General features: G+C 34.9%; 1 protein-coding gene and 1 long non-coding RNA gene across 2 annotated transcripts in view; both read left to right on the forward strand.

The window, feature by feature from the left end:
* Positions 1 to 16999, forward strand: part of LOC105834035 (supervillin) — a 41518-nt gene extending 24519 nt beyond the window's left edge. The window contains exon 23 of the mRNA XM_012676223.3: positions 16693 to 16999. Coding sequence (XP_012531677.1) covers positions 16693 to 16779 — 87 coding nt within the window. The 3' untranslated portion in view covers positions 16780 to 16999. The remainder of the gene's footprint in view (positions 1 to 16692) is intronic.
* Positions 2394 to 3915, forward strand: LOC118644904. Its single transcript, XR_004962685.1, has 2 exons — positions 2394 to 2726; positions 2992 to 3915. It is a non-coding gene; the product is annotated as an uncharacterized LOC118644904 (long non-coding RNA).
* Positions 17000 to 17141: the final 142 nt, after the last annotated feature.

Below are 17141 nucleotides of genomic sequence, written 5' to 3' on the forward strand. Positions count from 1 at the left end.
CATACAATGCTGTAAGAGTTTTTACTGAAGCATTATCGATATTTGAACCTTCATCGATATTATGACCTTTCTGATAAATTAATTTTAAGCCTTCAATTAAATGATATCTCCTAGTCCACATATTTTGAATACTCTTCGGAATGTTTAACTTTATAATGCCTATGAAGAATGTGCTTTTTAAAAAGAGTTGGTTGATACCATATAAAAGACAGATTATTTTATTAGAAATAGACTATAAAAAAAATTTCTTCCTGTACCTTATTAAAATATAGAACGTATCTTTGTTTGCTATCCACATTTTTAACCAAAAGAAATCTAGCACAAGTCGAAAAAGAAAAAATCTAGCACAAAAGAAAAGTATTTATAAGCACACTACACCTTGTTATTTTAATAAAAATTAGTATATGACAATAATGACGTGGTCAATATTGACGCGTGACCAATATTGACGTGGCCATTATTGACGTGGGCGATATCACGCGTGGCCAATATTGACGTGGGCAATATCACTCGTGGCCAATATTGACGTGGCCAATATTGACATGGCCAATATTTACGTGGTCAATAATGACGCGTGGCCAATAATGACGTGGCCAACCCAACCCGTGGTCAATCGGGATCGTGGTCAATGACGTGGCCAATATTGACGTGGTCAATATTGACGTACCCAATATTGACGTGGCCAATCGGGACCGTGGGCAAATGGGACGCTCCCGTCCCAATTATCCCCGGCAGCGACCACCAGCGTGTCATCGGCGTAACACACCAGCTTGGCGCCACCAGGGATGTAGCTCCACAGAACCTAGTCGTATGTTAGGCTTCACAGCAACGGCCCCAGCACCGATCTCTGTGGAACCCCGCAACTGGTCCCTTTTGAGATCATACAACCGTCCCGCCCGACAAACCGGATGGATCGGCGGCTGAGATAGTCACCCTCCTCAGGTAAGGAGGCACGCCGAACCATTCAAGGGCCTCCCGGATCCGGCCCCAGGGCAGGGTGTTAAACGCGTTGCTAATGTCTAAAGACACCGCAATCGCCACCCGGCCCCGGGACACGGCCTTCTCCACGAGGGCCCGCACACAGAGGACAGCGTCCGCCGTGGGCCGGCCCCCGCGGAACCCGAATTGGGCGTCCGCCAAGTCGGGGCCCACCCCAGCCAAATGCCGCTGGAGGTGGGCAGCCAGAATGCGCTCGAACAGCTTGCCCGCCTCATCCAACAGGCATATCGGGCGATACGCCGAGGGCGAGTCCGCGGGGCGCTCCTCGGGGAGGAGCATCAGCCGGCCAACCTTACAGAGAGAGAGGAATCGTCCCGCCATCAGGCAGCCGTCAAACAACCGCCTGAGGGGGTCCCTGAGGACACAAAGGGCCACAGCCCAGACCCGACCGTGGATGCCATCCGGCCCCGGAGCAGTCTTTTTGGCCCGGAGCCGAGCGACAGCCCGGCCAAGCTCTTCCTCTATTACCCCCCACTCCTCGGACCAGACCACCTCCCGGTCCTCGGAATCCGCTGGAGGCGTTGAAGCGCCCAACCTATCCCCAGAAGGGAGGGAGAAGAGCGCGGTGACGACATCCTCTAGCAGAACCTAACCTAACCTAATCTTATCTAACCTAATCTACCTAACCTAATGTCTACTACCCCAATAATATTTACCTAACCCAAACATTTTAAAGTCACTATTTGGTTAATGCAAAAATATTGGAAACGTACAGCGTGGAAAGTCGCAAACTTATGTGGTATTGTACAAGCGTAGATGTCGTTTACTTTACGTAAGGCACTGATATCATATATCGTATCTCTGAAACGTAAAGTAAACGACGTCCACACTTATACAGTACCACAGGTTTGCGACTTTCCACGCTGTTCGTTTCCAATGTTTTGCATTAACCAAATAGCGACTTTAAAATGTTTGGGTTAGGTTAGATTAAGAAAAATTCCGGGAGGGGGTGCAGGAGGAGGGGCGGAGCCTCTCCTCCGCCCACGCGTTTTTTGAGAATATATATATATATATATATATATATATATATATATATATTCTGAGAATATACAGGGTAATTCAAAATAACTATATGTCCTTGCATAGACGTATTCTTAGTAATATTCTGAGTCAATTTTTTCTTTCGCAAAAAATTATCCAGAGCTTAGGTTTATAGATATAATAAGAAATAGTTTACGTATCCTGAATCGGATACAAGAGGTAAGCAGGGGTGGCACAACTCACCGCTGCTCGCGGGCACCACGAGCACTGCGAGGCGTCTGCTACGCTCAATAATCGATAATCATCTCAATTATCTTTAACACAGATCTTTAATACAGATTTAAAATTAATTTTCTATCATCTAAATAATTACGTAGAATATTCAAATTGATTGCTAGAATGTCAAATTTTTTGCTCTCCGGGTCTCCGTGTATGCATTTCCAACATATTCTTCAACAAATTATAATAGTAAATCATATTAATCAATATTTTTATTTTTAAGTTGCCGCGTTTCCAGACACATATTCGACAGTGTTACCACACAATAACCAATAAAGTCAGTTGTCTGCTTGCTTAGCTGAGCTCGATGTCAGCTGATATCGTGTAACTAGTAAACACGCGTTGTGTGTTCGTCGAGTAAATACGCGTTTCTTTCTTCGAATAATTTTGACGCGCCGAGTGATTAGTAATGTTTAATAGTTAAATGTTTCGTACTATTTTTTTGATGTGTAAATAAATTCGGTCAAGTGAGTGAACAGTGTGTGTGTGTGTGTGTGTGTGTGTGTGTGTGTGTGTGAATGTGTGTGTGTGTGTGAATGTGTGTGTGTGTGTGTGTGTGTGTGTGTGTGTGTGTGTGTGTGTGTGTGTGTGTGTGTGTGTGTGTAAATGAGTGAACCCTGCAAACAGAACATTGCAGCAACATTGCGGCAATGTTGTAATATTGCTGTGATGTTGCTACAATGTTATAACATTGCCGCAATGTTGCTGCTATGTTCTGTGTTTGCTGGGAAGTGATAAAATGTAAGAAGAAAGAAAAAAAGACTTTTAATCCGATAAACTGAAGGATGGATCGTGAGAACAATCAATTGATTGTAGGATGGTACGTGCGTAAACAGGTTCAAACAAGTTCTCTTTTCCCTCTCTTTCCTCTCTCTCTCTCTCTCTCTCTCTCTCTCTCTCTCTTTGTCACCTATTCATTTCTTCCTTTATTACATAATATTCGGGTAATTCAAAATACTAAATACCATCGTTAAAGATAATTGAGATGATTATCGATTATTGAGCGCAGCAGATTCCTCGCGGTGCTCGTGGTGCCTGCGAGCAGCGGTGAATTGTGCCACCCTTGCTTACCTCTTGTATCCGATTCAAGATACGTAAACTATTTCTTATATCTAAAAATCTAAGCTCTGGATAATTTTTTGCGAAAGAAAAAGTTAACTCAGAATATTACTAAGAATACGTCTATGCAAGGACATATAGTTATTTTGAATCACCCTGTATATATATAAACTACAAGACAAAATTAAAGGAATAAAAGTTTGAAGTAGCGCCATATTCGTAAAAGTTGAGCAAAAAATTTGAATTTTTAATATGATATAGCCCAAAGTGTTGACTTGACTTCTGCAAAATCTCCCCGCTGTGGGTCCAGTAGTTTTGGAGTTATGCCCCTCGAAGAAACTCCCGGTCAAAAACAAAAATTGCAAGGTTGTAACTAGGAAAGTACAGGACAATCTAATGCAAGAAACGAACCAGAAAAATTCGGAAATGGGCTAAGCCGGTTCTGTAGGTGTCGCTCAGAATGTCTCTGGTGCGTCCTATATATATATATACACTGGTCACAGAAATTAAGGGATATTTAAAAAATCCCAAATTTTTAGGTGATCTTTAAAAGGCTGTAACTTGGAGAAAAATAGTTGTAGAGAAAAATAAAAAAAAGCAAATTAAAACTTTAAGCTTCTAGTTTTCAGATCTTGAGTTCGAAATTTTTTAGCATCAGCAGTTAAAGAGTAATCAATAAGAAAACCATCAGAAAAAATTTTTCCAAATTTTTTCTTACCTTTAAAAAAGTCCACGGACTTCCATAAATTTTTTCCAGTGATCCCATCATAAAGCTTTTCTAGATAATTTAATTCTTTTTAATTTGACCTTTTTTGAGCCTTGTACGATGATTTTTTGCTGAGTTATCGTCATTCAAAGTAAAAAAGTCATTTTTGACTTTGGTAATCCATAACGGGTGGCACTCACTTGGATACGGTTTAAATGGACACGGTGCTTTTGGACACGATATTTTGCGCACGGTTCAAATGATCACTGTGCATTTGCACACTGTGCATTTGGATACAAAAGAAATTTTATTAAAAATGTACGCGTTTTATGCACACGTAAAATTTGACCACCGGATATTTGCACACGAAAAAATGTCTACCGTTCACTTGGACACGTAAAAGTTGCACACCGCTTACTTGCACACCATTCACTTGCACACCGTTCACTTGCCCACCACTCGTTTGCACACCAAGAAATGCGCTGTGTGCAAATGATCAGTGTGCATCTTTCTGTGTGCAAATGATCGGTGCGCATTTTTCCGTGTGCAAATGATTAGTGCGCATTTTTCCGTGTACAAATGATCAGTGCGCATCTTTTCGTGTGCAAATGATCAGTGTGCATCTTTCCGTGTGCAAATGATCGGTTGGCAAATGAACGATGTGCAAGTGAATGGTGTGCAAGTGAGCGGTGTGCAAATGAATGGTGTGCAACTTTTACGTGTCCAAGTGAACGGTGGGCATTTTTTCGTGTACAAATATCGGTGGTTAATTTTTACATGTGCATATAACTGATGTACATTTTTAATAAAATTTCTTTTGTGTTCAAATGCACAGTGTGCAAATGCACCGTGATCATTTGAACCGTGTGCAAGATATCGTGTTCAAAAGCACCGTGTCCAAATGCACCGTGTCCATTTAAACCGTGTGCAAGTGCACCGCTCCTATCCATAACTCGGGAAATAATCATCGTACAAAAAATGAAAGGAGGGTTTTAAAAACTGCAAAGTCCTAGTTATTGGTTTTTGTTAAAAAATTTTTTTTAGTACGAGAAAGTTGATTGGAAAAGAGGTAAAAAATTGCGTAATTAGGGATATTCGCCTAACATGACATAACTTTACAAATAATGGATAGACTAAGGATATTAACTGTAACTTTTCAACCTCAAAGTTTGTATCCCAAAGAAACCCTAAAAATTTCAAAGCGCTGCGATTTGTTTTTCATTGTGCTCGGAATAATTGAATTTGTCGTTTTGGCTAAAAATCAATTTAAGGATGACTTTTTCATTTTTTATTTATTTTTTTATGTTGAAAATGTTTTTTTTAGCAATAATCTATTTTTTTATCAAAAAATGTTAATTGTAAAAGAAAATTTTATTTAAAAAATTTTTTTTTCAAATTCATTTTTAATCATATTCACAATGCTCCACATTCGTAAAAAATATTTGTTTGATTTTTTTGACCGCTGTAACTGCTTTAGTTTTAAACGTCAATTTAAAAATTAATTGCAAAAAGTTGATATACAGTAGAAGCTCCGCATAGCCACGGTCTCAGGGGTTTGCGTCGTGGCAATGCGAAGTAACCCCACTCTATCGACGGAGTGGGAGAGAGTGGCGTACACGACGTGAGCAGGCTACGCGGCGCTGATGCGCGGTAGTGCGGTAGGACGCATAGTGGGGGAATAGATTTCCCCTTCGGTGAGACAATGAAAAAGGCATTGAGAGGAAACGCAATAAATCGGAGCGTAGTAATGCGGAGCTTCTACTGTACTCCCAATGTATTGCTGTATTTCATCTTGAATTTTTATTCAGTTCTTCAGAGTCGAAATCGTTTCCCCAAGCTTTCATTAAAACAAAAACATTTTTTTAACTAATCCAAAACTCCTTTCGGGATATTCGAATCCTTCTTTGATGTTAGAAAAAAATTTTTTTCTTCGATATGCCGCGGCAATATTTATCTGCAATTGATGTTGCTCGCGTTGTTACTCTTCTTCAAGAGGGTAATAATCAAGTTCAAGTTGCAGCTACTATGGGAGTGAGCCAATCGGTTGTCGTGTTTATACGCGATTTAACGAGACCCAAAGCTATGAGCGATGTCCGGGTCAAGGTAGACGACGGATCACTACCGAGCGCGATGACCGGGCTATCATTCGATGGGCTCGTCGAGAACCTACTGTACATGCACATACGATTGCTCATCAATTTTAAACGTCGACAACGTCCTCCCCAACAACACATTTCAGTCTCAACGGTTCGAAGTCGCTTTCGAGAGCAAGGACTACATGCTCGATGCCCAAACCGCGTGTCTATACTTACAGCTAGACATTGTCGAGCCCGATTAGTCTACGCGCATTACTATCGGCATTGGGGTCGTAGACAGTGGGCCACTGTATTATTCACGGATGAATCCCGATTTTGTCTTTGTGGCAATGACAGACGATCTCTCGTTTGGCGCCGCCGTGGGGAACGTGATCGTGATAATTTCACGCGGCCAGTCGCCAATTCGTCGCGGCTTTTAATGGCGGTTCAGTAATGGTATGGGCAGGCGTATCCATGAATAACAGAACTCCTTTGGTAATCATTCCTGAAATGGTAATCATTCCATTGACTGCCGAAACGTACGTCACTGAAATCCTGGAACCACACGTCTGCCCATGCGTAGACGCATGGATAATCGTTTCATCCTTATGTAGAATAATGGTCGTCCTCATACCGCAAGGCGTATGAGAAATTTTCTTGACGCCAACAACATGGTAACTCTCAACCACCCACCTATGAGTCCCGACTTGAACCACATTGAGCATGTTTGGGATTGCGACGAGACTACCCACGATTACAAAATCTCCGTCAATTGACCCAAGCGCTTTTGCAAACTTGGCGAGGAATTCCGCAACGAGACATCCAGTGGTGCATAAATATGCGAGACCGTTTAGAATCGGTGATTAGCAACAGAGGCGGCAATACGCGATTTTAAATTGTGATCTGCAGCATACAAACACACACATATACAATTTAAGGGTATTTAATGAGTTTGGAGTCGTTTAAATACTGCGGAAGTGACGAGCCGTAGGGTCTCATTACCTTAAAACACGCGCGCGCACACACACACACACGCACACACAATAGCGTAAATCCACTGTGCAACCTCCACGTGGTACGCTTTGGATAACGCTAATGCCGGTGGTAAAAAAAATAGTGCTGGCAAAAAGTCGAATTTTTTTCGACAATTGTAGAGTATTGTGGATATGATAAAAAAATTGAAGTTTTTTTTAAATTAAAAAAAATTTTTTTTACAATAACAGGCACACAAAAAAAAGTGGTTGGTCCGACGGACTAGACTAGTCAATCCTTATGTATTTCGACCCGCTGAATTTGAATCTAAGGTCAGAATTGCAAAGTTAGCTCGCATTTTCTAACCTCAAAAAAAAATTTTTTTTTAAATATTGGTCCGGTGGGCCAGACTAGTCAATCCTTATGTATTTTAACCCGCTAAATCCAAATTTAAGGTCAGAATTGCAAAGTCAACTCGCATTTCCTAACCTAAAAATATCCAAATCCAAGGTCAAAATTGCTGAATTTTTTCCTAACCTCAAAAAAAAATTTTTTTTTAATGTTGGTCCAGCGGACCAGACTAGTCTATCCTTATGTATTTTGACCCGCTGAATCCAAATCCAAGGTCAGAATTACTGAATTAGCTCATTTTTTCCTAACCTCAAAAAAATTTTTTTTAGGTTAGAAAATGCAAGCTAACTTTGCAATTCTGACCTTGGATTCGGATTCAGCAGGTCAAAATACATAAGAATTGACTAGTCTAGTCCGCCGGACCAACCACTTTTTTTGTATGCCTGTGTAATTAAAAAAGAATTTTTTTGTGGTTAGAAAATGCGAGCTAACTTTGCAATTCTGACCTTAGATTCGGATTCAGCGGGTCGAAATACATAAGGATTGACTAGTCTAGTCCGCCGGACCAACCACTTTTTTTTTGTGTGCCTGTGTAATTAACATTTTCTGATAAAGGAAATTTGGATTATTGCTAAAAAAACATTTTCAATATAAAAGATAAATAAAAAATGAAAAAGTCATCCTTAAATTGATTTTTAGTAAAAACGACAAATTCAATTATTCCGAGCACAATGAAACACAAATCGCAGCGCTTTGAAATTTTTAGGGTTTCTTTAGAATACTTTGAGGTTGAAAAGTTACAGTCAATATCCTTAGTTTATCCATTATTTGCAAAATTATGCCAAGTTAAGCAAATATTCCTAATTACGCAATTTTTTACCTTTTTTTCAATCAACTTTCTCGTACTAAAAAAATTTTTTTAACAAAAACCAATAACTAGGACTTTGCACTTTTTAAAACCCTCTTTTCATTTTCTGTACGATCATTATTTTTTGAATTACGGATTACCAAAGTCAAAAATGACTTGCTTTGAATAACGATAACTCAGCGAAAAATCATTGTACAGGGCTCAAAAAAAGGTCAAATTAAAGAGAATTAAATTATCGAAAAGAGCTTTATGATGAGATCACTGGAAAAAATTTATGGAAGTCCGTGGACCTTTTTAAAGGCAAAAAAAAATTTGGAAAAATAGTTTCCGATGGTTTTCTTATTGATTACTCTTTAACTGCTGATGTTAAAAAATTTCGAACTCAAGATCTGAAAACTAGAAGCTTGAAGCTTTAATTTGCTTTTTTTATTTTTTCTGCGACCATTTTTCTCCAAGTTACAGCTTTTTAAAGATCACCTAAAAATTTGGGATTTTTTAAATATTCCTTAATTTCTGTGACTAGTGTATATATATATATATATATATATATATATATATATATATTATATGGAATATATATACATATATATATATATATATATATATATATATAAATTCTCTCTCAGTCAAATTATGTCAAAATATATGGCCACGGGACCACGGGACCATGTTCAGTCGCAATATTTCGTCGGTATGACAGATTTCATAACCTCTCAAATAGTGAACTTTAACGATTAATACCTCGTCTCGCGAGGCAGAGCAACACTTTTCTGCCAGATTCGTGTTTTACACACAAAAACACAATATATATATATATATATATATATATATATATATATGTATGTATATATATATACAGGGTGTCCCAGAATGAATAATTTTTATTTTATAGAATGAAAGAGAATAAAATTTTAAACTAAATGTTCCTTTAAAAATTTTGGCTTAGACTATTATTTACTAAATTATTAATAAATAAAGTTGATCAATCAAACGGCGCGCGGCCGGCATACGCAGCAGCGTAGCGTGCCATGTGGCTCCACGGGCTCTCCACGTGCTTATTACACATTCTCTTACTTAAAACTTAATTTTTATTTTTTATATTAATGAATAAATAAATAAATTTAAATTAATAAATAAATAGAGAAATAAATAACTAAGTAAACTAATAAGTAAATAGATAAAAATAAATAAAATTAGAAATTGTTTCAATAATTTATTATTTTTTATTTTTAGTTGTTAATTATTTATTTGTGTACTTGTATTTATTTAATTATTTAAAATATTTATTTGATTTAATTACTTAATTCTCATAGTTGATTTGGCAGCGATAGACAAAATTAACTACGGAGAGTGTGTTATACAAAGGTATAAAAAAAATTGTTGATAAAAAGTATTAAAATAAATTGTTAGTAAACAATTTGTTTAAACAATTTTTTAAAGAATTATTTCAGCATGTGTTTTTTTTAATTATTAGAGTGATTTTTTTGTAGCAAAGGAGCTATCAATTTTTACTTAAAAACAGTTTTAAAAAGAATGTTTAAACAATTTCTTAAATAATTTCTTAATATCGATATGCATCATGCGTTCCTTATGCAATTTTTCCCGTAGAATTCGGTGCTATTATTTTAAATTCAATTAATAAAAATAATTCGTATTCTACCATTTTTTATTTTTTTCTTATTATTTGAAAACATTTTTTAAAGAGGAGAGGAAGGAGTAAAATAAATTAAAATTTTTTTTTATTTAAAAGTAAAACATTTTTACGTAAATTGCGGCTAAGATTTGTTCCACGTTTTAGGTTTTTGTGGCCCTAAAAACACATGCTGAAATAATTCTTTAAAAAATTGTTTAAACAAATTGTTTACTAACAATTTATTTTAATACTTTTTATCAACAATTTTTTTTATACCTTTGTTTAACACACTCTCTGTAGTTAATTTTGTCTATCGTTGTTAAGTCAACTATGAGAATTAAGTAATTGAATCAAATAAATATTTTAAATAATTAAATAAATACAAGTACACAAATAAATAATTAATAACTAAAAATAAAAAATAATAAGGAATTGAAATAATTTCTAATTTAATTTATTTTTATTTATTTACTTATTAGTTTACTTAGTTATTTATTTCTTTATTTATTTATTAATTTAAGTTTATTTATTTAATTATTCATTAATATAAAAAATAAAAATAAAGCTTTAAGTAACGGAATGTGTAATAAGCGCGTGGAGAGCCCGTAGAGCCACATGGCACGCTACGCTGCTGCGTATGCCGGCCGCGCGCCGTCTGATTGATCAACTTTATTTATTAATAATTCAGTAAATAATAGTCTAAGCCAAAATTTTTAAAGAAACTTTTAGTTTAAAATTTTATTTTCTTTCACTCTGTAAAATAAAAATTATTCATTCTGGGACACCCTGTATATACACTCAGCAGCAAAAAAAGCGATACACTTAAAATTTCGGAAAATTTTATGAAATTTCAAATGATCATAATTTGGTAAATAATAAAGATAAAAATTTTTCTTAAAAAGGAAAATAAAGCTTGAAGTGTCCACTTTAAGAATATTTTAATAGCAATTATGCGTGGCTATTTTTTTCAAAATGGCGGATGACAAAGTTAGAGGATGCAAAATTGATAAATAAAGATCTGAGTTTCCGGCGGTGCATAGCGTGAATCAGGTGTCACAGCCCAATGGAACGAAATGCAAATGAAAATATAGAGCATTAGCTTTAAAATGCTTTTTTACAGAGTTCGATGTGATTATTTTTCGCTGAGTAATTAAAATTTGAATTAAAAAACAGCTTTTCTCTTTAAACTTGCATAACTCAGTGAAAAATTATCATATCAAGCTCCGTAAAAAAGCATTTTAAAGATAATACTTTATACTTTTAAAGGATTTTCGTCCCATTAAGCTATGATACCTACTTTACGCCACGCATTGTCGCAAGCTCGAATACTTATTTATCAGCTTTGCTTGCACTTTCCTTGTCATCCATCATTTTGAAAAATTTTTGCCTACAATGTCGATACAAATTTCGAAAAGTATGGTTTCAAATCTTTCAAACCGTTTTTGAAATTTTGTGCTAGGGCAATTAGATGCCGAGATGTTCAATTTTGAATTTGTAACAAGGTTGATTCATTAAGGCTTAAGGAGCTCGGAGGCGTTCGTTTAGTTCTTTCATAACTTTAACAGCCAGATTTATTGTTCTTTACATTAATAATTTGCATTATTTGGGGAATTGGAAATTCATTATTTTCAAAATGTATCAATTTAAAGGCCAGGAAAGTAAAGACAAAATTCGATTCAAGCTCTTCATTCTTCGCAATCAGTATTACGAAATAAAGATACGATTTACGTTTTAAGATACCGAAATCATTAGCTCAAATTATTGTTGCAATTTTTTCGAATATGATCCGCATAGATTTTGACGGGAGTGGTTCACTTGGACACAGTGCAAATGGACACAAAATAATGTATACGTTTCAAATGGACACGGTTCATTTCGACACAGGAATTTCTGACACAATAATGTTGTATACCTGAAAAATAAATTCTAGACAAATTACAATTTGGACACGATCAAAATGTACACTGTACAATTGGACACGTAAAATTTGTACACCGCAAAGTTATACACCGCAAAGTTGTACATCACAAAGTTGTACACCGCAAAGTTGTACACCACAAAGTTGTACACCGTGTATATTGTATTGGAAATCTGCAAACACATATAAGCTAAAATAATGATCTATATTTTCATTTGCAATTCGTTCCATTGGGCTGTGACACCTGATTCACGCCATGCACCGCCGGAAATTCAGATCTTTATTTATCAATTTTGCATCCTCTAACTTTGTCATCCGCCATTTTGAAAAAATAGCCACGCATAATTGCTATTAAAATATTCTTAAAGTGGACATTTTAAGCTTTATTTTCCTTTTTAAGAAAAAAATTTTATCTTTATTATTTACGAAGTTATGATTATTTGAAATTTCGTAAAATTTTCCGAAATTTTAAGTGTACCGCTTTTTTTGCTGCTGAGTGTATGTATGTATATATATATATATATATATATATATATATATATATATATATATATAATGTACTTAAATATAGTTAAAAGCATTAAAATTAACTAATAAAACTCGACGTGTGTTAGATGAGTTGTATAAATTTTTGAGCATTTAACGTCGTTTTTCTCAAAAACTACTGTTTTTATAGCAAAAATAAATAAAACATAAAATATGTATTTTGATAAGATCTACAACTTTTGTTTAAAGTATTTTTAGAAACTTTCATTATTTACGAAAATAAATGGAAGAAACCATGATTTTTATGGTTTTTTCATGGTTTTCGCCAATATCCACTATTATATTCGTAATCAGCGCTTCAAAATACGTAAGAATACGTAGTTTCAAAAAAATCGGAGTCGTTTTCGGAACTTTATTAAAAAAAATTAGTAGGTTATATATTTTTTCGGGCTCCCCCAATTGATTATCGTTGTCGGAGTCACAACAAAGCTGTTTACCAAGAAAGTTATAAAAAAATATCAAAATTCGGAAAAGTACTTATTGTAAATAATTACCTTATATATTTACATTTAAATCTTTATATTTGTCAATTACAGATTTCAAAGTCATCAATTAACAGATTGCTGTAAAATGTTCTTGAATATGAACATACATCTGATATTTGTATTTGAAGATATAATAACAAAACCTGTTTGTGCGTTCTCTGAAAGTTCATTATTTAATTTGATATTTAGTTGAACATGTAGATTTCATGCAGAAAAATTTTTATATATTTTTTGATAGATTATTATTTCACGAGGCGGTCTCGCGTTGCACGTTCACTTGACGCGAAACACTACCGTAGTTCTTGATTTAGGCATTTTTTAAATCCGCGTTGCATAAAACCAGAAAATGGTTTCCAGCGTTTTCGGTTGTTTTGCCACACTCTCTGTCCTTGGACTCTGTAGGGAGAAGGTGCAGCCAACGCGCTACACAAAGACCACCCGCAGCACGATTAAGACAAGCAATAATTAGCTTCCTGCCTGATGTGGAAAAGAACCGCCATATAATACTTTTATGATTTACTCATTTTAACTGAGTAAACGATTCGCTACAAGAAAAGTGAAACCTTCACTCCAGTCGAATGAAGAAATCACTTATCGAACGAAAAATTCATTCTTCTAAAAAGTTAGATGTCACTCCATTTCGAGTGGCCGTATTTTCACTATCACTTAGAGTGAAATTCCATTTTTTTGAAGTGACGTTTCACTCCAAGAAATTTAGAGAGTACATGTATATTACGAGGATGTTTATAAAATTTGTAAAATTTTTATGTAGTTTCTACGTCAAATTTATGATCGCATCCACATAAATTCTAATACCGTTTTTGAGCGGATGTCCAGTCGAATATTTACGTAGATTTTACGATGCCGATCCACGCAGCATTAACATGGATGTCACGTACTGTTTTATTGGGATATAAGTTCAATATTTAAATGAGAAATATGTGGATCAAATAAAATTTTATTTAATTAAGAGATTAAAATTAATTTATCAGAAAATAATGATAGTTCGCATATAATGCTTTGATAACAATTCTTACAACGTCAAATGTCATTTCGAATTATCGTGAAAAGTTTAATGAAGAAAACCATTTAATGAAAAAAAATTTGTAAAGAAATCACAGTAGTAGAAAAGAAATTCGTTGACTCTTGAAGAAACTGCTATCATTTCTTTAAGTTTTAAGTGACAACGCAATACAATTTTGAATAAATAATATTACTTTTTGTTTAGAAAAAAATTAAAATCTTTATTCGTGCAAAACCATTTTTGATGTGTCGAGGAGCTCTTAAATATTGTTCCAGTTATAGTACAACTTTATAGTATTATACAACAACAGGTATAAATATTTTTGGAGCTATTAACCAAATTCTTAAAAAATTTCATATTGATTTTTCAAAATGTTCAGTAACTAATGGTGCGAAAGTAATAAGGTTAAAAAAACGGATTTATTGGTCAGTTAAAATAACGAGTTTTTTTTTTAAATTTAAAGTTCCCTGTCATTCGTTGTATAATTCATTAAAGTGTTATGTAGAAAAGTTGTAAAACTATGTACCGTAATGCAAACAGTAACAAAAATTGTTAATACAATTAAAGGCGGTTACAAGTTTCTTACCTGTTGAAAGTTTTAACATTTTCTCAAAGAGCATAACGCAATTTATACAGATGTATCTCTGTATTACGATGGTTTAGCGCAAGAAAACGTTTGGAAACATTTTTTGCAATAAGAAAAATGTTCTTACAACAAGAATTTCCTGCAAAATTTGAAAAATTCAAAAATTTTTTAAAGATTTACATTCACTTGCTTTAATAACTGGAATGATAAATTATTTAAAATATGTTAAATTTGAAGTCGCAAAAGAACAATCAAATTATTTCGCAATTAGTCGATGCCTTTCACAGAAAGCTTCAATTATTTAGAAATCGTTTAGGAAATAATATTTTTCACTTTTTTCTTCTTGCCCTTCTCTTTGAAGAATACGGACAAAATTATAATTTAAAAAAACAAACTTATAGATATAATTGATACTTCAATTAATCAATTTAATACTTGTTTTACTGATTTCGAAATACTTAAGGCTATTCTACAATTGCGTAAGCGTAAGGTTGTAGGAGTAGGAGTAGTTGTAGTCATAAATGTTTTACAACGGGTCAATCTACAATAGAGTAAAGATACGTTGTAAACTTGATTACAGCAACCGATCAGAGTGCAGTAAATTATGGCGGTGTGCGGCATGATGACGTGAACAGCACTCTGATTGGTTGGCTCTTACGTTCACATCTGTGTAGTCGTGAAAGATGAAATTCAACCATCTTCCACAACACGCTCTACAACCGGAAGTACCGCTTTACAACGACGCCTTACAACACTCTTACAATCACTTACAACCACGCTTACGCAATTGTAGAATAGCCTTTAGGACCAATTTCATCAATCATAATGGTTAGACCTTTGAGTATATATACATGGAGGAGGAATTGCTATGGTTTCATGTAGACCGAAAGTGTGTCCAAGATCTGTGCGAGAGAGAATATATCATGATACTCGCTTTCTCTGCGCATGCGTTAATATCATTATCTGCACCACAGTTTCAACACTTCTTGTGCACTTCTTGTGCACTTTTGTACTTATTTACGAATTGTATGTGTGTGTGAAACATACAATGCCAGCCATTGTACATATAGCGTTTGACGCATGCGCAGAGAGAGCAAGTATCATGATATACCTTTCTCTTTCGCACAGATCTTGGACACACTTTCAGGCTGCCACGTGCTGGCATTCCTCCTCCATGTATATATACTCAAAGCTTATCAGCCCTTAATATCAAAGTATTCATATCTGTTGGCCACTCTGATAACTCTTGACCGTCGGTTCGTCTAACCGTGATTGGTGAAATTGGCTCTTAGAAAAGAGTTAGTACTTTTTGAGAATTCTCTCACTATACAATACAAGGAACTATGAAGACTAGAATCAGGAACCCGATCTCTGTGGTTTTGAGTGAGGCGAAAATCTGTTAGAAATGTAGTACCAAATGGTGGCGCTGACGATGCTGGTACACCGGGATACACCGGAATATATTCCAACTTTAGATACAATCGTCTAGTCTGTTTATCGTAGTCAGCCGTGCTAGTGGTGCTAGGCTGTACGCAGTTGTTGTATTGGTATAAGAAAACTGAGATAAGTACTCTAAATGTAAAATTATTAAGATTTTTATTATAAATTTGCATTTATTGTCAAATGCTTGTCGTTATACTCCATATTGTTTCCGGTAAACCACTGTCGCCAGCGCCACCATTTGGTACTACATTTCTAACAGATTTTCGCCTCACTTTTGGAGGCGAAATCAGGCTTCTCGGTCTCCTGGTTTTAGTCTTCATACAAGGAACAAAGCTTAGAATTTCAGGCAGAGCTTTGTGATTTGCAATGCGATCTTGCTTTGAATGCACGGTTAAAAAAATGGGATCAAATTTTTTAAAATTTTAGATATATTATGTTATCTATTTATAAAAAATTTCGGTCTTCTAATTTTTTCTGTTGGGTCCATGTATTTATATAAATGCTCATTTTCAAAAATAAAATTTACGAAAACAAAAAAAAGTTTTCCTTTAAGCGATGAAACATTATCTTCGCTGATACGAGTTAATTCTTTTAAAATCTTTGTAAATATACCATCTTTAGTAAAATCATAAAGGGGGAACAGTAAGCGTCGCCTTTGAAATCTGCCCCAAAAAAGCAACTAACTCCAAGCCCTGATGTAAGATATACCAATAAAACTCCATCAAGATAAACATCTCGCAATAGAAAATGTATTTTGTGTTATGCAGGAGTTGCTGGGAATAAGCAAAGAAGAATTTCAACAGCTTCCAGTCTGGAAGCAAGTGAATCTCAAGAAAGATATAGGATTATTCTGATGGATCATCCTAGGTGCGATTAGCTGCCCTTTCAAAATTTTCGAGTCTTTGTTAATTGTTTTACAATATCTACACTTGAGAATCAGAAAAAAATATCAACTTCTAGACGTATTTTTCTTGAAACTTTTCGTGTATAGAAAATAAAACATTTCGAGAAACATTTTGTGAATCGGTGAAACATTATCGATGATATTTCTAATAATAATAATAATTAATGAAAGATTAAGAAAATCAATGGTCAAGTTAAAGTCGGCAAAGCGGATAAGCTTACACACACCGAGCGCTTTAAAGGGATCCTAAAACTGTTCTGTTTTACTGATTATTTTGATTATTTTCAATTCACTCATCTTTTTATTGTATTT

The sequence above is a fragment of the Monomorium pharaonis genome, chromosome 3, assembly GCF_013373865.1.
Source record: "Monomorium pharaonis isolate MP-MQ-018 chromosome 3, ASM1337386v2, whole genome shotgun sequence".
Lineage (NCBI taxonomy): Eukaryota > Metazoa > Arthropoda > Insecta > Hymenoptera > Formicidae > Monomorium > Monomorium pharaonis.